The sequence below is a fragment of the Nelumbo nucifera genome, chromosome 7 (assembly GCF_055504915.1).
Source record: "Nelumbo nucifera cultivar China Antique chromosome 7, China Antique-T2T, whole genome shotgun sequence".
Taxonomy (NCBI): Eukaryota; Viridiplantae; Streptophyta; class Magnoliopsida; order Proteales; family Nelumbonaceae; genus Nelumbo; species Nelumbo nucifera.
In genome coordinates, this window is record NC_142655.1 from 49,024,005 (window position 1) to 49,045,837 (window position 21,833).

The 21,833-nt window shown below is 40.1% G+C and overlaps 1 protein-coding gene across 3 annotated transcripts in view; it reads right to left on the reverse strand.

Moving 5' to 3' along the window:
* Positions 1-21,833, reverse strand: part of LOC104608098 (protein ROOT HAIR DEFECTIVE 3 homolog 2) — a 106,062-nt gene that overhangs the window by 44,542 nt on the left and 39,687 nt on the right. For all 3 annotated transcript variants that reach the window (XM_088891200.1, XM_010273977.3, XM_088891201.1), the window contains exons 10-13: positions 15,424-15,582; positions 15,279-15,347; positions 15,103-15,194; positions 10,779-10,857 (exon numbers count right to left, since the gene is read on the reverse strand). In XM_088891200.1, the coding sequence (XP_088747326.1) occupies positions 10,779-10,857; positions 15,103-15,194; positions 15,279-15,347; positions 15,424-15,582 (399 nt within the window). The remainder of the gene's footprint in view (positions 1-10,778; positions 10,858-15,102; positions 15,195-15,278; positions 15,348-15,423; positions 15,583-21,833) is intronic.

Sequence of the window (21,833 nt, forward strand, 5' to 3'; positions counted from 1 at the left end):
TGTATATCGAATACAATCATCAATAAACAATACAAAATATTTATAACCCAAACGTGAAATAACTGGAGACGCCCACACATCACTGTGAATAAGGTAAAAAGTTGTACAAGCATGTTCGGTAGAAGATGGAAAAGGCAAAACATGACTTTTGCTATAACAACAAGTTAAACAAGATTTCTCAAGGGTTTTGCAGATTTCTGGTTTACCCAGTTTTTTTTATCACCCTCCTCTCTAGGGTTTTGCAGATTTCTCAAGAACCACTGGGAGATTAAGGGAAAGGTTGAAAAAGCGTGGTCGTTTTTCTCCGTAGGAGGCCTTCATGCCTCTGGTTTGTGGTGCAGTGGCTGTTTGTGGTGATTGGTAGGAAGCTCTCTATTCGATGGTATGAAGAGAGCAGGTTCGGGTGAACAGTGTTCAGCTGAGTACAAGTTGGTTCCGCAGAGTGCAGTGTAAGTGTTTGGTTTAATGGCTGAGTGATTTCAGCCCTTGTATTTTGTGTGTGAATGGTTCTGCAGTGTGCAGTATAGGTGTTTGATTTAATGATTGAGCGATTTCAGCTCTTGTATTTGGGGTGTGAGTGGTTCTGCAGTGTGCAGTACAGGTGTTTGATTTAATGACTGAGTGATTTCAGCTTTTGTATTTGATGTGTAATGTGTATTTGAAGAAGTTGGTGGTGCTGAAAGTGAGATAAGTTTTGTGGAAGTGTGTGAGGTTGTGCTGAATATTTGAAGGTGAATACTCTACATATAGCAGTAATTTCTTTGTGAGGTAAGGTGAATTAGTTAAGATGGCATCGATTCGAGATGGGAATGACAATAAAACAGGCGTTATGATTTCTCCAGATTACCTAAATGTTTAAATGATATCTATTAAGTTGAATGGTGAGAATTATGTGCCATGGGCAAAATCTGTGGAGGTGTTTTCAAAAGCCAAGAAAAAAGTAAAACATGTGTGAGAGGACAAACCCTCTGATTCTCTAGGGTTTAGTGACTAGGAACAGGAAGATGCACAAATAATGACATGGCTGTGGAATAGCATGGAACCAAAAGTTAGCATGAACTTTATGTTCCTAGATACAACTAAAGAAATCTGGGATCATGCTAACAAACTGTATTCCGGGAAAGACAATACAATTAGGGTGTACCAGTTGTACCAAGAGTACTTTAATCTGAAGCAAGGTAGTCAAAACTAGGAGGAATACTAGGCAAGTCTGAGGAATATCCGAAATGAGCTCAATGTGTATCATCCTCTGACACAGGATGTACAGATTCAGCAACAACAACGTGAGCAACTTGATGTGACAAGTTCCTTGGATGTGTTTGTTTTTTTCAAAACTTGGTGCCTGGTTTAGACAAGTTAGATGCACGAGCTACTAAGTGCATCTTCCTTGGCTACTCAAGGACTCAGAAAGGGTATAAGTACTCCTTCCCCCGTAGTTCCTCTTCCCGTCCCTGTTGCAGATCCCCTTCCCGTGGTTCCCATTCCAATTGCAGATTCACCTCTCGTGCCAGTTACTACTGAGAGGCCACCAATCAGACAAGTGTATAATCACAGAAGAGCACCGGCCCCTTCTCCAATTCAGCCCTTGTCGATAGATCCTGTCACTGCTTCTTCTCCCTTGGACCTTGATCTTCATATTGCCCAATGGAAAAGTAAACACACTTGTACTTCTCATCCTATTTCACACTATGTTTCAGCTACTCACCTTTCTGCTTCTCATCGCAACTTTATATCATTGCTATCATCTGTTTCCATTCCTAAGACTGTCCAGGAAGCCCTTACCTCCCCAGGGTGGTGACAAGCCATGGAAGAGGAACTCTTTGCTCTACAACACAATCACACGTGGGAACTCACTGCTCTTCTTCCTGGTAAGCATGTTGTTGGGTGTAAGTGGGTCTACACAGTGAAGTATTTTCTAGATGGCAGTGTGGAGCGATTGAAGGCCAGGTTAGTGGCCAAGGGCTATTATCAACTGTATGGCGTGGAGTATATGGAGACATTTTCTCCTGTGGCGAAAATTGGTTCAGTTCGGGTGTTGATTTCATTAGCTGCTATGTATGATTGGCCTCTTGTGCAACTTGACATAAAAAATGCTTTCTTACATGGTGATCTCATGGAGGAAGTGTATATGGAACAACCGCCAGGGTTTGTTGCTCAGGGGGAGGACGATAATGTTTGTAGACTCAAAAAGGCAACTTATGGACTGAAACAATCTCCACGCGCATGGTTTGGCAGGTTCAGTGAAGTAGTGAAAGACTTTGGGATGAAACAGTGTAAAGTAGACCATTCTGTGTTCAGCCATGACTCAAAAGATGGGAAAATCTTGCTAGTGGTGTATGTGGATGATATTGTCATAACTGGGAGTGACAGTAATGGGATTGACAGGTTGAAGAAATTCCTACAGGACCACTTCAATACGAAGGATTTGGGTAAGCTGAAGTACTTCCTGGGAATAGAAGTTGCAAGGTCAAGGCATGGAATTAACTGATGTCAAAGAAAATATGTTCTTGACCTACTTGAAGAAACAGGACTGTTAGGTGATAAACCAGCAGAGACTCCTATAGAACTTAATGTCAGGTTGAATGTTTATGCAACATCCTCGGATTCCTCATTGGGAAGCAGTTCTAAGGATTGTTAGGTACCTGAAGGGTGCTCCAAGTCGTTGTTTTCTATACCAAAGTGGAGGGACTCTTGAAATAGTAGGGTATACAGATGCTGATTGGGCTAGTTCTATATCAGACAGGAGATCAACTACAGGGTATTGTACCTTCCTTCGTGTCAATCTTGTAACTTGGAAGAGCAAAAAACAAATAGTGGTGGCAAGGAGTAGTGCAGAAGCTAAGTACAGAGCTATGGCTCATACTACATGTGAACTAGTATGGTTGAAGAACTTGCTACAAGAGATGGGGTTCTCGGTTGACAAACCCATGAGACTATACTGTGATAATCAAACTGCTGTTCACATCTCTTCTAACCTAGTCTTCCATGAGAGAACCAAGCATATTCAGGTCGATTGTCACTTTGTGAGAGAGAAAGTGATAAGTGGAGTGATAATCACATCTCAAGTGAGCCCAGGTAATCAGTGGGCAGATCTCTTTACAAAGGGATTGTCTCGGGGCAGAGTAGATTATATTTGTGACAAGCTGAGACTATATGACATATCTCTCCAGCTTGAGGGGTATTTTGGTCATTTGGGTTTATCTATTTGAGAGTGAAAGGTCTGTTTTGTTTAAGTTTAAATTATGTGTCCCATAACTTATGAGGGACAATATGGTCTTTCTTGTAACTATGTTATTGGAGATAAATACAAGTGGGTCGACTAGAGAGATGACTGATTTTCCTCTACTGGCCGAACCCTTCTTCTTCTTCTTCTTCTTCTTCTTCTTCTTCTTCTCCTCCTTCTTCTCTATTGTAACCTAGGACTAAATAAGGTTTTCACAGTTACAAAATATTGAAATCCATTATAAGATGACACACAACTTGGTCCCTAAACATTTGAATGGATGAGATCAAAAGCATTCAGGACTATTATTTTCCTTGGGAACAAGAGTGTCTCTATGATGCTTGCTGAGTTGATACAATCCAATTGAGACACCGATGCCAAACTAGAGACTATTAACAGCCGAACAGAGGAGAAGAGAGGTAGGAGAAGAGAAGAGGAAGAGAAGAGAGGAGAGAGGAGAGAAGAGAAGAGAGATTTGGAGTCTGCTACAGTGTTGCTATAGTCTGGCGGCGCCAGCTTATATTAATATATATAGGGTGACCATAAATAGAAGGGAAAGGACCCTTATGCCCCTACTTAAGTTACAACATAAAAAACAAAAGAAAAAACTTCTTTAATTTGTCCAAACAGACCCTAACTCAACAGAATACAAACATAATAAATAAAGCTAACATTCCAACACTCCCCCTCAAGTTGGGACATGGATGTCAATCATGCCCAACTTGCCACACAAATTATTATGTTGCACGTGTTGAAGGCCCTTGGTGAAGATGTCTACAAGTTGTTCCTCTGAACTAACATAAGGAGTGCACACTTTTCCACTCACAAGTTTTTCTTTAATAAAATGCTTGTCCACTTCAATATGTTTTGTTCTATAATGGAGGACTGGGTTAGCAACAATGTTGATAGCAGTCTTGTTGTCACAGTAGAGTGACATAGGTTTGTTAACTGCAAAACCCAACTCTCTTAACAAATTTTTTATCCACATCATTTCAGCGACTCCATGAGACATGGCTCTGTATTCTGCCTCAACACTAGATCAAGCCACCACACTTTGCTTCTTACTTCTCTAGGTGACTAGGCTTCCTTCCACAAAGGTACAATGCCCACTGGTAGATTTTCTGTCATCGATTGCCCCTGCCCAATCAGCCCAAACAAGTCCATGTTAGGGTCTTAAATTCTTAGATTTCACACAAAATAATAATTTTATAGTTTAAATTGCTTTTAAGAAGATGTTTTATTAAGATGAATGAATGGACAACATTACCAAATAAGGCGCACCAGGCGTGCACCTTTTGAATGGGCTGCGTCCAGGACCTGGGTGAGGCGCCTACCCTAAAATGCGCCTCGCCTGAGCACTTAAGTGCGCCTTTTAAATCACTGATCTACCTCTGGACAGTCTGATGATATTAGTTGCATAGTTTCAAGTTCCACGGCTCTTGAACTTTGCTGGCTCTTATGGCAGCAAAGAAAGAGCCGAAATGGAGAAGGGTCGGGAAAATATGGAGTGAAGGATGACCCAAATGGAAATTCCATCGATGAGGATTAAGGGATGAGTGAAGTGCTCTCGAAGGATCATTGACATCTAAGTAGCACAACCCTCCAACTTCACGACTTCCACCAATCATGTTCCCCGTTGTAAGATCTTAAAAAACACAATAGGAAGGAAAGAAAGGAATCGACAGTTTAATGACTTAGTGAATTTACTTAAAGATAAGAGACTAAAGGGAAACTTTGGAATGTAACAAATGAAGACTAATATCTGAATCAAGGGAAACATTACGAGTATCATTAATGGGAGGAGAAGTGGCATCAGTTAAGGTAACTATTCGTATAGTGGAGGGTGGAGAGGACTCAAAAAGATCTGAAGATCTAGTCATATGATCTGAAGCTTTAGAATTAAATACCATGGTGGATGGTTAGAAATTTAGAATTGGAAACTAAACAATTTGCACCTGAGTTAGCAAGGGTAACAGTGTACTTAGAAGGCAAGGAAGAAACTTGACGGACCTCTCATATTCATCACAAGTGATGGAGGTCAACTCATTACTGTTACCAACTCCTATTGCAGGCAACTCATCAGTAAGATCATTAATACTAATGTCATCCTCAGCTACAACATGATTGTCCTAGGATGATGGTGGACCATGCAAGTCATAACAGAAAACAACTGCATATCCCTTATGACGGTATGACCACAATGCGTTAACTTTCTGATAGTACCATGACCATCACTATTTCTTCCACCACCGTTTCCTTCCCTACTTCCACCACGACCACCTCTAATCTTGTGGCTAGCACCTCTAACACCTCTACCGCTACCACCTCTGGTTGCTATTAAGGCAGACTTCTCTAAAGTGATAGGATGGTCATTTTGGGGTTGACATGTCCTATGGATATGAGAAAGCACCTCAGAAAGGGAAAGAAGATCACTACTTATCAAAATCTGATCTATTACAGGCTCAAATTTAGACCTCAATCCTAACACGAATCTGGTAACATCTAAATGTTCCCTTTGAGCTTGTTGTACCTTCAAATCAGGGAGAGAGGTTGTTAAACATTCAACTCATTCCATAGACTTTTTAAAGTAGCATAATACTCCACTACACTCTTATCACACTGTGCTACCATGATTACAACTGTTTTGTATGTTACCAAATTTCCTTGGTAGTGTTCAAAAACATAAGATTAGCACCGATGTTGTTTTCCATATTGTTCCATAAGGCAGTCATAGTCTGATGTCAATCTCATGTTTTCCATACTATTCCCAAATTTTAAACAGGAAGAAAGCTAAATGAGAGAGAAAAAGGGTCAAAAGGAAGAAGATACAAACTTTTCTCTTCTCCTTTTGACATGCACTGTTATTCACTTAGAGTATGCAAAAGTACAAAAATGCCCATGTTAAGTGATTCTTAATAGGGTAAATACAGTGCTATATCAAGAGGCTATGTTATGGGCCCGAGCGTAGGATCTCGTCACGGGTCGGTCCACGGGGAGAACCTCTTGCTTCCCCTTGCGCCTTCCCTTGCGTGCAGACCCTATTGTGGCAACCGAATGGGTGATTTGTCCAAGAGACCACCCGAACTCTCCTTAAATAGGAGATTACAAGAGGAGACTCCTTATTCCATTCGACTAAGCTAGGACAATCCAACTTTAAATCAAACTCCTACTTCTAACAGACTTCTAACAGAACTTAGCTCCTATCTCTAATAGATAAGTAAGAACAGAACTGGAATAAGTAAACTATTGGCGAGCTGGCAAGATAAACTATTGGCGAGCAGATGAGCTGATGTGGCAAGATAAGCTGCTGTGTGGGCCCCCCTCACTGCTGCTGCCGGCGGCGGTATGTCCTTCCCACGAATGCATCCATAACATCACCCCTCCTGGGCAACGAGCTTGTCCTCAAGCTCGAGATCTGGATAGGCGTTGTGAAGATCAGACCAGGGAATCTAGGTGGCCTCAGTTGATGGTAGTTCGTCCCACTCCACTAGCACTTCTAAGGTCCCCCGATTGACGCGGGACCGGACAAGAGCCCGAGGTTGGAGAATGGGTCTGCCGTCCTTTAAGGGTGGCAGGGGAGGTATCTTCTCCGGAGGAGTCCCTGTAAATGGCTTGAGTAAGGAAACATGGAAGGTATCATGGAGTCTGTTGTGGTCTGGTAGCTCGAGTTGATATGCAACCTTCCCGATTCGCCGTAAAATCTTGAAGGGCCCGTAGAATTTGGGGGCCAGTTTAGGGAAAGCTCTGCGCCTGAGGGAGTGCTGTCGATAGGGTTGGAGCTTCAGCCATACGAACTGTCCGGGTTCAAAGGTTAATTCCCTGTGGTGCTGATCGTAGGCGTTCTTCATGCGTGCCTGAGCCTGCTGTAAGCGTAGGGAGACTTCGGCGAGGAGGGCATCGCGGTCCTGCAGGCCTCGATCCACTTCTTCCAACCGTGTTGAACCTGGTTCGTAAGAAAATAGACGGGGAGGGTCCCGACCATAAACAACCCGGAAGGGAGTCATGCCAAGAGAGGAGTGATAAGATGTGTTGTAACAGTATTTGGCCCACGGAAGGTACTCCACCCAATGCCGTGGCTCCCACAAAACAATGGAGGTACATCTCTATTGTTCGGTTTACCACCTCCGTTTGGCGGTCAGTCTGCGGATGGTAGGCGAAGGAGAAGGCTAGGGCTGTTCCCTTCAGTCGAAATAGCTCCTTCCAGAAAGCGCTAGTAAAAATCGGGTCCCTGTCACTGATGATGGATTCGGGTAGCCCATGCAATCGGAAAATATGGGTGAAGAAGGCGTGGGCGACTGAGACTGCGTTATATGGGTGAGATAAGGGAAGGAAATGAGCATACTTGGAAAAACGGTCCACCACCACGAATAAGACCGATTTCCCACCAACCTTGGGTAGGCCCTCAATGAAATCCATGGAAATATCGGCCCAGATCTGAGTTGGGAGTTAAAGTGGTTGGAGAAGGCCTGTTGGTTGCAAGTTTTCCCACTTTTGTTGTTGGCACATAGAGCAACTTTGAATGAAGTCCCAGACCGAAGCCCTCATGCCCTGCCAGTGGAAATTGGCGTGGATGCGGTGCAATGTTTTCTAGACAGCTTCATGCGTGGAGTTGTGTATGCTGGAGATGACGAAGGGGATTAAGGGACAGTCGACTGGAAGATATACTCGTCCCTTGTAGAGTTCTAGCCCGTCGTGCATGGACCAGTTTGGGTTGGTCATGCCGGACTGTATCTTCTGGACTAGATCATTCCACTCTGGTGATTGTGGCAACGTGTTTCGGATGTCTTCCAACAGGGTGGATCAAGGCTGGGAGATCGCATGGAGGAGCATATTGTCTTCTTCTGCTCGGCGAGACAAGGCATTTGCTGCACGGTTCAAGGTTCCCGCCTTGTAGTCTACCCGAAAATCGAAACCCAGTAGTTTGCTGATCCAATGCTGGGAGATCGCATGGACAAGGGTCTGATACCAGAATGTTATGGGCCCGGGCATAGGATCTCGTCACAAGTCGGTCCACGGGGAGAACCTCTTGCTTCCCCTTGCGCCTTCCCTTGCGTGCAGACCCTATTGTGGCAACCGAATGGGTGATTTGTCCAAGAGACCACCCGAACTCTCCTCACTCTTCTCTTAACTGGAAAACTAAATGCTTTATTCCCAAATCACAGCTCCTTAAATAGGAGATTACAAGAGGAGACTCCTTATTCCATTCAACTAAGCTAGGACAATCCAACTTTAAATCAAACTCCTACTTCTAACAGACTTCTAATAGAACTTAGCTCCTATCTCTAATAGATAAGTAAGAACAGAACTGGAATAAGTAAACTATTGGCGAGCTGGCAAGATAAACTATTGGCGAGCAGATGAGCTGATGCGGCAAGATAAGCTGCCGTGTGGGCCCCCCTCACTGCTGCTGCCGGTGGCGGTATGTCCTTCCCACGAATGCATCCATAATAGGCTAAAATGCCCCTTGAGGGCATACATTTCAATAATTTTCTTAGTACCTCATTTATCACCTTCCCCTTCCTAGAACTACCCAATGGTCTTACTATTCAACTCATTATCTTCATCTCCTCTCTCTTATACTCTTTTTTCATCCTCACTTCTCCTTATTTTCCTAGTCACCACCCACATCCACCTTCATCCTTCCTACTTCATTCATCTTTCTCTTCCTCTTCTTTCCCTTCCCTACTCTCCTATCATAACCTTTAACCTTTTTTGACACTCTACCTTAATTCCGATCTTTTCTACAAAATGGTTCAAATTGTCTTCATCTCTCCTCTCCCCATCCTTTCTTCCTCTTCTGCTTCGTTTTCCCTTCATTACTCTCCATCTGCACTCCATGATTCCTTCCTTTTTCCCCTCTATTTGTCTGTCCCGGGTTTTCTTATGTACCTATTACTTGAGGTTTTCTTTCTTTCACCCATCTTCTCCTCTCTCCTGAGGTTGCCTCTCTTTGGTATTCTCTTCCTCCTCTACATTGACGTACTGCATCACTACCCTACTTCTTTCATCTTCTACTTATTATGTAATTTTTTACTTTCCCCCAAATCAACTATTGAAATGTATTTTTTTTCCATTTCTACCCCACTTTTTGTTTCATTATTTTCAATCTCCATAACCTTTGATAATACTTTGATGATTGCATTTTCTCAATTATTCCCCCCACTTCTATTCATTTTAACATTTGTGTCTTCAATCCTCATATTCTCAAATAGGTTACTCAACTACCTCCATACCTCCTCTCCATTATTTCTGTACTCATGATTCATATTTACTTCTTTCCCCTTTCTCCATCCACTATTGCCTCTACACTAATCTACCAAATGACAAGAGGCTGAGCCTTTCTTTTTTTGTGAAAGACACTAAAATAGTGTCAGTATCCAAAAGAGAATTTGCATATGCCATACCTTGGTTTGAGGCCAGGAAAGGAGCTGAAGTAGAACTAAGACTAAAAACCTCCATATGAACCTAAGGGAACTTAACGTTTTCTAGTTTCTGGGGCAATTGTGCAAAGGATATCCTTCTTAGGCTCAATACTGTTCTGCGAATGGTTTCCCTTCTGTCTATCCATAGCTAGTTTTCCTTGCTTAGCATCAATTCTGATTCTTCAACCATGGTACGTAAAGTCTGCATCTGTTCTTGATTTAAAAGTGAATCCTTCTCGTCTAGGGTTGAGTTTTGATGATCTTCCAGCTATTTGTAACATTGATTGAGGTTCTGTAATTGTTCAAACAGGGAATGACTCATCAAATTAACACTTTCTATCCCTTCTTCCTGAAAAGTCCTTTCCATATTGAGTGACTCATTGGTCTCCTCTCTCCTGCAATCAACATCGATGCTTCCTATGGAACTCTCATCCAAATCACTATCTTCATCCGTGGATGAGCAGGTATTATTATTGTTGTTGTTGTTGTTATTGTTATAACAATAGTGTTAGAGTGTTAGAATGTTAGAACTAGGTCTCTTTGTATGAGTGTTCGGCTGATAAGAGTCTTATTAGCCCATACTTAAGTTAAGTTATCCTGTAACTGGGCCTGGGTTAATGGGCCTAAGCCTGTTTAATGTTTTTAAGTTAACTGGGTGTCCCATCACTAATCAGGGGCATTCCAGTAAATTCTTGTATCATTGTACTACATTCAAATATAAATAATAGCTGGTCGACTGGGCAGTTCAGTTCGACATTTTCCAGCATACCAGTGGTTTTCTTCTTCACTTCTCTACTTCGAATACAGCATTCAGCTCACAAATAGCAATAACCACTACTAATAATAATATCAGTAATATGTTGATTTTCAATATTTTGATATGAATTTTATACTTACGTGATGAAGGTTATTAGTAATTATTAGTGAAAGATGATTGCTGGTTGCTATGAACCTAGGCAACTGCCCCGGGATTTAGGTTTTCTATTTTAAAAAATCCATAGCCTTGGAGATGCCTATGTTCAAGTAGAAAGCATATAGAAAGTTTCCAACTAAACAAATAAGTGTCATTAACCAACAGGATAAGGATGTAAAGAACAATATAATTTCAATCATAAAAGAGTGAACAGCCTCACATGTAATGCCTTCGACTCCAACTCTTTTCGTTTTGCATTTCTAACACCTTCGTCAAAGAAAATTGCTTCCATGTCATACCTGTAGAGAAGGATAGAAAACATTAGCAAGAAAGTAACTTCCAAATCAAACAAATTAAGGAATATTATCTGAATTCAAAGAAAACTAAATCTAAGGAACTTCTGAACTTCTATACAAGTAGTTGTTTATATGTACATGATCACTTGAGAAACAATGGAAAACTTGTTCAAAATCAAATTAACACAAATTTTAGGGCCTAATAATAGCACAAATTTTGGCCATCCAAATAACACTGTTCGGGATGTAAACCAAGAATAAAATGAAGAAAAAAGCAGGCTTGCAGGCCAAAAAGAAAAAGGGTTAAGTAGTCAAAAATAAGTAGAAAAGGTGGGAAGGTGGGAAGAGAGAGTGTCAAAAGTGGTGTGTTACTGTTCACATCCACAAATCTTTAAATTTATCTTATTGAAAATTTACAAATATGTCCGTACTTGGGCACTCCAATACAAAAATATGTAAAAGACAATAATACCCATTCAAATAAAAATTTACAATACTCCCCCTCAAGCGGAGCATAGATTTCTATCATGCTCAGCTTGCCCAAATTACTGTCAAATTTTGACTTTGGAACTCCCCTAGTAAGACAATAAGAAATTTGGTCTTTTGATCTCACAAAAGGTAAGCATATTTCTCCACTATCTATCTATTCTCTGATAAAGTGACTGTCCACTTCAATGTGTTTTAAGGGTCATGTTGGACAGCATTATGGGCAATGTTTATAGATGCTTGGTTGTTACAATAGAGTCTCATCAGTATTAAGTATGAATAGACATCTTTGTTAATAAGGTTTTTAACCATAACAATTTAGATACTCCATGGTCCATTGCTCGATATTTTCCTTTTCACTAGAATGAGCAACAATTTATTGTTTTTTCTTCTCCAGGATACCACCTTGCCCCCTACTAGAGCACAATAGTCAAATGTAGATCTCCTATCAACAATAGATCCTACCTAGTTTGCATCTGTGTAAGTTCAGATGCCCATGATTGGAGTATACCATTCCCTTACCAAGACATCCCTTTTGATAGGCAAGAATCTTGTTGATTGCTTGCAATGTGAGAAGACCAATTTCCCAACTTGGACTGAAAGACAGGATATAATTGGCCTAGTTCATCCCTTTTGATTGGAGTATAGCATTCCCTTACGAAGACATAGTCACATAGGATATAATTGGCTTAGCCTAGTCAAGCACAAGTAAAGAAAGAAATCAACCAATCTCTGATGAATCCCTCTGTCTAGAAGAAAATCTCCATCTATAGCACTTGTAAAGAAAGAAATCAACCAATCTCTGATTGAGGTCAATTGGGGTCTTTGGCTCTCTGCTGGCTTGTACCCCAATTTCCCAACTTCTTGGAGAAAGTCAAGAACATATTTTCTCTATGAAATAGAAATTCCTTTCTTTGATCTTGCAAATTCAATTCATAGGAAGTATTTAAGATAACCTAGGTCCTTAATCTCAAACTGAAAAGCAAGAAAGGACTTCAATTGGATAATTCTTGAAGGGTCATTCAAAATGACAAAATCTCATCAACATACATTATCAACATAATCACTCAGTTATCAGCCATCCTTCTGAGTGTGATCATCCTAAGATTGAGAAAATCCAATTTTTAACACTGCCTTTTTGAGTTTATCAAATCAAGCTCTAGGTGATTTTTTACTATTAGGAAAGCTCACTCTTGGAGGTAAGTGCATGTATAATTCTTGTTCGAGGTAGGTCCCTATTAAGGAAAGCATTCTTCACATTCATCTAATATCGAGGCCAACAACAGTGGGCAGCAAAGGACATAATCAACTGGATAAAATTCATTTTAGCCACAAGAGAAAATGTCTCATGGTAACCAATGAATGCCATAGGTCTGAGTATACCCTTTGGCCACTAAATGAGCCTTGTATCTCTTTATTGAATCAATCGGCCTTGTGTTTAATAGTGTACACCCACTCGCATCCAACTAGAACCTTATCCTTAGGAAGAGGAACAATTTCCCGAGTCTGGTTCTTTATGAGGGCTGCACTGATTCTAGTTTGTAGCCTCCTATTGAGGTGACTGCACTGATTCTGCAACATTATGACAAATGGAAATGGAAGAAATAACATAAATATAGGCACAATAGGATGGTCAGAGAGCACCATAAGATACATAGTTAGTAATGGGATAGTTGGTGCATCTCCTTTTTCCCTTCTAGATAGTAGAGGGGAAATCAAGGTCAGAATTTAAGGGATTAGGTTTTGTAACAGAGGTACCTACAAGCTTAGAATGAACAAGGATTGCAAGTTCGATATTAGTCCACCGGATAATCAAATTGTTGAATGTTCAACTTTAGGAGTCACCCTTTTACTTGTCCTAATGAAGAATTGCTACTAAGACCAGGGCCAATTGAAGGAGGAAAAGGATGTGAAGGAATATTACAAATAGGATAAGAAGAAGATGGACTAGGACTTACAGGTATAAGAAAAGGAAGACAAGGGAGTCTGATCTTCATTGACACATTCCTCTTGAAGAGGACGAATGACTGAAAGAAAGAAGAGAACTTAAGAAAGGTGACATCTTTAGATACATTTCTCCTTCTAGAATGAGGATTAAAGCATTTGTATCCCTTCTAGATAGGGGAATAAACCAAGAAAGAAACACTTTATAGACTTATGATCAAACTTATGCCTTGAAGGACTCATATCAAGAACAAAATAAATACAACCAAAGACCCCAAGAGTTAAATTAAAAATTGGTTCATCAGGGAAAAGGAGCTGATGAGGGGACTGAAGAAGACTAAGAGTTCTAGATTGAAGCCTATTAATGAGATAAACAATTGTTTCAATAGTATCTCCCTAGAAACGAGTGGGAACATGCATCTAGAACAATAACCCTCTAGAAGCTTCTATGACATGTCTGTTCTTCCTCTTAGAAACTCCATTTTATTGTGGAGCATAAGTACATGAGCTTTAATGAATTACTCCTTTCTTTTCAAGAAAAAACTTTAGATGCTTTTTAAAGTACTATTTCACATTATTCCATCTTATGTAAGCAGTAGTATATGGGCCCCAAACATAGTATGTATCAAATAAAAAGCAATATTAATTCTTCTATTATTGGCAAAAGATGTGGTTCTACATTACTTTGACAAGTGACGGACTTCATATTGAGGACTCAAATTTGAAACTGAATAAAAAAAGTTAGGAAACAAAAGTTTTATTGATCCAAAAGACAAATGGCCGATGTGAAAGTTCCACATTTTCAAAAGACTTAATTTCACATTTTGACAGGACTCAATTTGTCACAAAAACCCCTCTTCAGTAGGAATGAAGGTCATCCTCCTCGTGCTCAATGCCCACCTTTAAAAACAGATGGCAGGTGCTGTTCTCAGTAGATCAGAATTCTGATGTAGCTTCAGCAGGAAAAACAAAAAGAAATAACAAAAGAAGAAGAGAGAAGGAAACTAAATTAAGGACCTACTATCCTGGAAAGTCTAAAAAGCCTTTGGGTGGATTTTTTACTTGACATAGGAAACTAAATTAGATATTTATTTTTGATTGAAAACCATGATTTTGTTTTGTGTCCAGTTGTATCTGAAATAAACGCACAAGAATGAAATTAAACCTCCAAAATGTAAAAACCCTCATTATTTGCACATTTAACCAGAGAACTAAAGCTCCAAAATCCATATCTTCCATGAATGTCAACAGATAGAAATAAGACCATTATATAGGTCAAGGAAGATCTATTGAAAAAGAGAGAGGAGGTCGCCCAGCATGGGGACAATCCCTTGGTTACATCAAACACACGAATGGGCCCACCAACGCATGGATGTGGATCCTTCTGAATTAATTAAGTATTTAGAGGAGAGGCTGGCTTTTCTTAGTCATATTAGGGTATATCTAAGTTAACAAAGGAACCAGAAGGATTGCCTCTCCAAGTTCAGATAAGAAAATGAATGGTAATATGCGGTTTAGAAGAGTGAAGGTTTTAATGAGGCAGACAGGTTGGTAGATGAAGGGATGGCTACAAAGAAGGATGGTGGGTCAAGAAGGTTCAGCTTGCTGAGGTATGCCAAATGAACAAACTTATCATGTTGATCAGGTATGCCAAAATAGTTGGAAGTAGGATTGAATTGATTGGAGTTGAGACTTATATACATTTTCTTTTTCTCTTAACAATTTTTTATTAGCTATCAAAAGAAACTGAGAAGCATAGAACTAATGTGAAAGTAGAAGTAATTGAATTTATGTGACCCAGAACAGAAATTCTCTTACTCTGATAGATATTTTTCTAAAATTGAACTGAGATTTTTCCCAAAGCCTGGCACTGGCCCAGCCTGAACAGCTGCTTCTAGCTCTATCCAACCCTAAAGAACATCAGCACAAGTGCCTCAGAAAAAATTTTCCAGAGCTCAAGTAGCAGGAAAATAGTGCATAGATGCTTTCACTACCTCATCTAAAGTCAAATGGCTGAGACTTTCACTGGCAATCTCTTCACATCGAACTGTTGCAACCATTACCTAAAACACAGAATAAAATGGTATAATTATGTATAAAAAACATAGAAATTCCCATGTACCAAGTACAAATAAATACCTTATGTGCAGGAAGATCAAGGTCCTTGTTCTCCTTTATAATTTTCCATATTTGCTGTGCACTGAAAGCAAACCCTGAAGCAGGGACAACACCACGTCTGTCCCCAGCAAGCCCTCCTGGAGCAATAGAATGGAAAAAGCGCTGCCGTAACTGTGCAACCTGCATGATAAAGCATCTAAGAATAACACTGCTTTTAATTTCTAATAACATATCTTTATATGTGCTTTTATAAATACTAATGTTGTATCAATGATTATAGATAATTTAAGCCTTGAGTAAAACAGAATGGTGGAACAATGTTGCAAGACACTTTGTTAAAATAACAAAGAACAATAGAATGGAGTGTAGCAGAACAAGAACTCAAAATTATCATGGATACAGCTTAGGCAACCAAGGTGTTTCTGGTATTGGAGAAGTAGATAAAAATGACAAGGGAAAATTACATTCTACTTAGTTTATTGGGGTCCATCGGTTTTGGCTTAAATTTTCAAAATGTCATGTGAGTCGAGTTCCTACATCTTTGATAGGGCACAATAAAAAAGGTCTGTCATCTTTCCAAGCTGATACAATGGATACCATTGATTCTGATAAGGGATCGAAGGTGAAGCTACAGTGGGTCACAGGACAGCGACAGTGACAGAGAACATATGAAAATCTGAAGATGATTGATGTAATCCGAGGTATGAAAGATTCCACATGGAGGAAAACGAAGAAGGCAATGATGGATGGGCTGAATGAAGTTTACTGGATAAGGACTCAGAGGTCGAGTCCTTCAATAATATTGGTAAGGAGGGTGGTAGGGATGGGGAGATGGATGACGATCTTAATATTGATAGGCTCTTCACTGAAGAGAATACGTCAACAAAGTATTTCCATTCTTCAAATCCAGTTACAGAGGCTAGTAATCATGACAAGGCCGAAGTGCAGAAGGATGTTGGGGTGGGGAATCCATGTCTGAATGAAAGAGAATCAGAACCAAACAACCTGACTGGGCAGGAAGTTCATAATGTAGTAGAGGAGGATATCAGAGGCCAAACGGGAAAGCTCTAATTAAGGGAAGGCAACAGAATAATGGAAGCAGTCAGAATGTTGGTTCAAGTATCGGTGTGCTTCCCAATAACACCAGAGGGGAGGAGGTATGAGTCCCAGCCTTAAGAACTGGACAAGTTAGATGTTCCGTCTAAAACACTGTCTCCAACCATCCCTCCTACTGGTCCAGGACCTCCAGGTGTGACTGTCATTTCGATTTTGGGTACTGATAGTTGTCCTGTTGTGGTTTATGCTTTTCTAGGTCCTACATTTCCCACGAATCTGCAAGCCATGAATGTAATAGGTAGGGATAACAGTGAAAAAAGGGAAGGGAAGGAAAAGGAAGGGAGAACAGATGAAGGTATTGAAGGCATAAGAAGTGGGTGGTCAATTGAGAACCATTCTGAAAATGGATAGTGCGAAGGAAAACTTATATGAAGCCAGAAAGGATGGGAGTGATGGAAATGGTATGGTGGCAATTAATGGTATTATTAGTGGGGGGGTGAGGGGGCAAAGAAGACAGGGGATGCAAGATTGATGAGCCAGTGTCTGAACTTGTTGAGAAACTGGGGTGTAAGGTTAAGAATCCTAATGACAGTTTTCTTGAGTAAGAATAAGATTAATGGGAAAGAGAGGAAAAGAATGAAGTGCTCAGATTAAAAATGGATGTTGAAGGGGACAAGGATCTCAGTGGGAGAAAAGGTAGAGAGAGAGAGAGAGAGAGTGTGCAAATAGGAAGGATCCTGTGATGGGGGAAAGTAATTTGTTGAATGGAGATGAAAATTATAAGTTGGAACATTAGTTTGGGAAAACCGAGTAAAAGAGCTACTATTAAGGAAATACTAAGGAAAAGCTGGATATTGTGTTGCTTCAAGAATCTAAATTGATGGGATTTGATAGGAAGTGGGCCAGAAGTATTTGGAGGGGAATTAGCTGGGCTTTTGCTCCATCTTGGAGATCTTCAGGTGGCATTGTTACCCTATGGAATGGGGACTGTGATAGGAGTGGAAGAATTGGTGGGTAAGTTTATAGTCTCCATTAAGTTTCGATAAGTAAATGATGGGCTTGAATGGATTCTAACAAATATTTATGGCCCAAATGGATATATAGAGAGAAATGAACTGTGAGAGGAACTGGGTGATATTAGAGGGCTTTGGGATGGACCTTGGTTCTTGGGGGTGATTTTATTGTCATCTGATTTGCTGAAGCGACAATGTTATAAGACAGACAAGCAACACAAGTATGAGGAAGTTCAATCAATTTATTAATGACTTCGAGCTAAAGGAATTTCCATCTTTATACTATAAGTTCTCTCGGTCCAATCTCCGAACTAAACCACATTGGGGAGGTTTTGTCTCAAGAGCCTTGCCTAGGGTGATTTCAGACCATTGGCCTATTTCCATTGCCAAGGAAACGCTTAGTGATGGAGGTTCTACCCCTTTTACATTTGAGAATATGTGGCTCTATTATGCAGTTTTATGTGTTAGCCGCCCTATAAGGGCATATTAGTCATTGTACTTATTTTTTTATTTAAAGTATAAATACCACTGGGAGAGGGTGGCCAGATCGGATTGCTCTCTCTTTCTTTCTCAACTTCTTCTATTCTCTTTCTCTTCTTCCACAAGGAACTATTATTTTCTTTGCAGTTTTTAATTCAGCAGATTTCTACTTGGTATTAGAGCAAGACTAGGGTTTCTTGGAGTTCGTCCATACAGTTCTAGATCAATTGATTGCATGAGGAGATAAAGGGCTGATCGATCTATTTCAGATTTCCCAGTTCATGGAGTTTTTGGTGGGTTTCAGTCATCAAGAGGGTGATCTGTGTTTTGGCATCAAACCAAGAAGAACTGAACTGTGGGGAAGAGTCCTAGTGAAGTTAGACTATTCATTCTTGACCTGATATTGGGCGATCAGACTCTTCTAGACTCCTCTAGGTTTTCTATAGGGGGAGGTTCAGTTTCTGGCAATTTTAGAGCCCTCTAGAGAGATCAACTCACTTTTCTTTCTAGTGGGAGAAGGTGGGAGGAGAGAGATTTCTCTTTGGGTGGGTAGGTTTTTCTTCCTTTAGAAAGTCCTTATACCCTTGTGTGTGAGATTGATCTATTTTTAGAAGCTTTCTACCTTATTATTTCTTGTTTTTGACCTGATTGAAGTCGAAATGGAGGGTTGGAGTATTGAGTAGAAGTCCACCGATGACCTCGGTCTGGGTAGAAGAAGTACGATGACTCTTTTCAGTTAGGGATTATTACCACAGTAAATTTGGATGGTACAAATTATTTAGAATGGGAACAATCAGCTAAGATGGCTATTGGTGCTTGTGGGAAATTGGGGTACATCACTGGGGAGGAGAAGAAACTTGATAAAGATTCCTCGTAGTGGGTACAGGAGAATTACATGGTGATGTCTTAGCTATGTAATTTTTTGTGGGCTAACACTACAAAGGAGATTTGGAATAATTGATTGAGACCAATTCCCAGAAACAAAATTTAGCTAGAGCCTACCAATTAAGGAATTAGGTGATTAATACAAAACAGAGAGATAAACCACTTGCTATGTATTTCTCCATGCTGAAAACACTTTGGCAGGAAATAAATCACTTAGAGACTATGGTTTGGGAGAGTATGAAGGATGCATCAACCTATTAGAAGTTGGCGGAAAAGTATAGGGTCTTTGAGTTCTTGTTTGGACTAAACCTTGAATTCGATATTGCTAGGCAACACATCCTTTCTAGAGAAAGTGTAACTCTTTCTCAAGCTTATGCCTTTATGTTTGGAGAGGTGAGTAGGAGGAATGTCATGTTGAGACAGACAAGGGTTGACTAGTCGGTTGTGGTTAGTATAGTCAGACCTAAGCCAAATGGATATAGGGGGAGTAGTGAGATCAGGAGGGAGGATAAGAAAAACTTGGTGTGTGACTACTGCAAGAAGCCTAAGCATACAAGAGAAACTTGTTGGAAGCTCCATCCAAATTTCATACCAGTTTGGGTCAAGAACAATAAGGGAAATGCAAGTGTGGCAACCATTGGAGACTCTTCAGGACCTCTTACCCAAGCCAACTTGGAGCCCATTGCAATGGCAACAGTCAAAATTTAATTGGAAAAATAAGGACAGATTATGAGTAAGAAGGATTCGTCTAGCCACAGGCGCCAGTCACACTACATCCTTTGCTCATATAGGTAGTTCATATATGATATACCGTTGCAAATTATGCATCCACCTCAAGTAAGGAGGGACCTCCTTGTATTATAGACTCAAGAGCATCTGAGCACATGACCAATAATGTCTACCCTTTTTAGTTCTTACCAGTTGTGATCTAGTAATGATAGAGTCTCTACAACAGATGGTTCTCATTTTTGTTCCTAGGAAAGGGACAGTTAGGGTGACTGATGACATTACTTTGTCCTTTGTCTTACATGTTCCCAGACTCATACTAATCTTTTTTTGTGAGTAGTCTGACAAAAAATTTGAACTATTCAATGACTTTCCTTCTTGGTAATTGGGTTTTCTAGGATCTAGAGTTAAAGAGACAATTGGGAGTGGTCCTATGGTGAATGGAATCTACATTCTAGATCAGATTCTGAGACATCAGAGCCACCGTGTTAGTAGCAGTAGTAGTGGGTCAGAGTTGGTGATTCAAATTGTGCTCTAGCATAATCAGTTGCGTCATCTTTTTTTTAGTTCATTGAGATGTTTGTTTCCAAAGTTGATTGAGCTTGTTCATTTATCTAGTCTAGAGTGTGAAAGTTGTCTATTGGGAAAAAATTGTAGAGATGTTTCTAAACCAAGTAATAAAAGAGGTTCTTTTGCTTTTGATATTGTTTACACTGATGTATGGGGACTTTATCATATTTCTTCCATGGGTGGATACCATTATTTTCTTTTTTCTATAGATGATTACACTCGGTATTCTTAGATATATTTGATGAGGTCATGTCATGAGGTACCTATTTTGGTGCGACAGTTCTACTAGATGGTTCTCACATAGTTGGGGGTGAGGACTAAGATTTTTATATCAGGCAATGCCAGAGAATATTTTAAGAAGGATTTGGCCATATATTTTTTGGAGCATGAGGTAGTATAGAGGAAAAATAGACACATTGTGGAGGTGTCAACAAGTCTTATGGTGTGCGCTTGAGTTTCTATTTGTTTTTGGGGGGATGCAATTCTCACGGCTATGTACTTGATTAACCGTGTACCCTCACCAATCTTAGGGTTTAAGGTGTCATTCAATCTTCTTTTTCCAGATGGGGAAATATTTCATATACCTTTGAGAGTCTTTGGGTGTGTTTGTTTTGTTCACATTCTTGGTCGTCATTGTAGGAAGTTGGATCCTAAGGCCAAGAAATGTGTTTTTCTTGAGTATCCTCAAAGCAGATGGGGTATTGTTGTTATGATCTACTGTCGGGTGATAAAGTTCAGATTTGTAAATCTGTTGTCTTCAGATTAATCAGGAAAGAAAAATAAAAAGAAGGAAGAAGAGGAAAGAGAGGAAAGAAAGAAGAGTGAGGAGAGAAAACCTGGTTTGAACTGAAGAGAAAAATCAGTTCTCTACATTCGGCCAAGGTGTATTAGCCTTTCTAATTTACATACAAATGACTCTTGTGCCCCTACTTAAGTATGGGACACATCATCTAACTCAAAGGCATATATCAACATACTAATAAAACTTAAATGACCATTCTACCCTTACTTAGTCGACACTAACACTCCCCCTCAAGTTGGAGAGTATATATCATATAGTCCCAGCTTGTTACATATGTAATCCACTCTTGCCCGACTCAACCCTTTGGTGAACAAATCTGCCCATTGGCTTCCTGTGTTAACACAAGCTATACATATTACTCCACTAAAAACCTTCTCTCTCACAAAGTGATAATCAACTTCTATATGTTTTGTTCTCTCATGAAAGACTAGATTGGAGGAAATGTGGACAGCAGCTTGATTGTCACAATAAAGCTTCATCAGTGTGCCAATTGAGTACCCCCATCTCCTGTAGAAAGTTCTTTAACCATACCAGTTCATAGGTTGTATGTGCCATGGTTTTGTATCCAGCTTCTGCATTGCTTCTTGCCACCATTGTTTGTTTCTTACTCTTCCATGTCACCAAGTTACCCCCAAGAAAAGTACAATAACCTGTAGTCGACCTCCTGTCAGATACAGAACCAGCCCAATCAGCATCGATGTACCCTTCTATCTCAAGTTTTCCTCCACTCTTGTATAGCAAACCATGACATAGAACACCTTTCAAGTACCTTACAATCTTTAGAATTGCACCCCAATGAGGGATCCGAAGATTCTGCATAAACTGACTCACCACACCAACTACAAATGAAATATTTGGTCGAGTGATAGTTAGGTAGTTTAGCTTACCCACTAACCTTT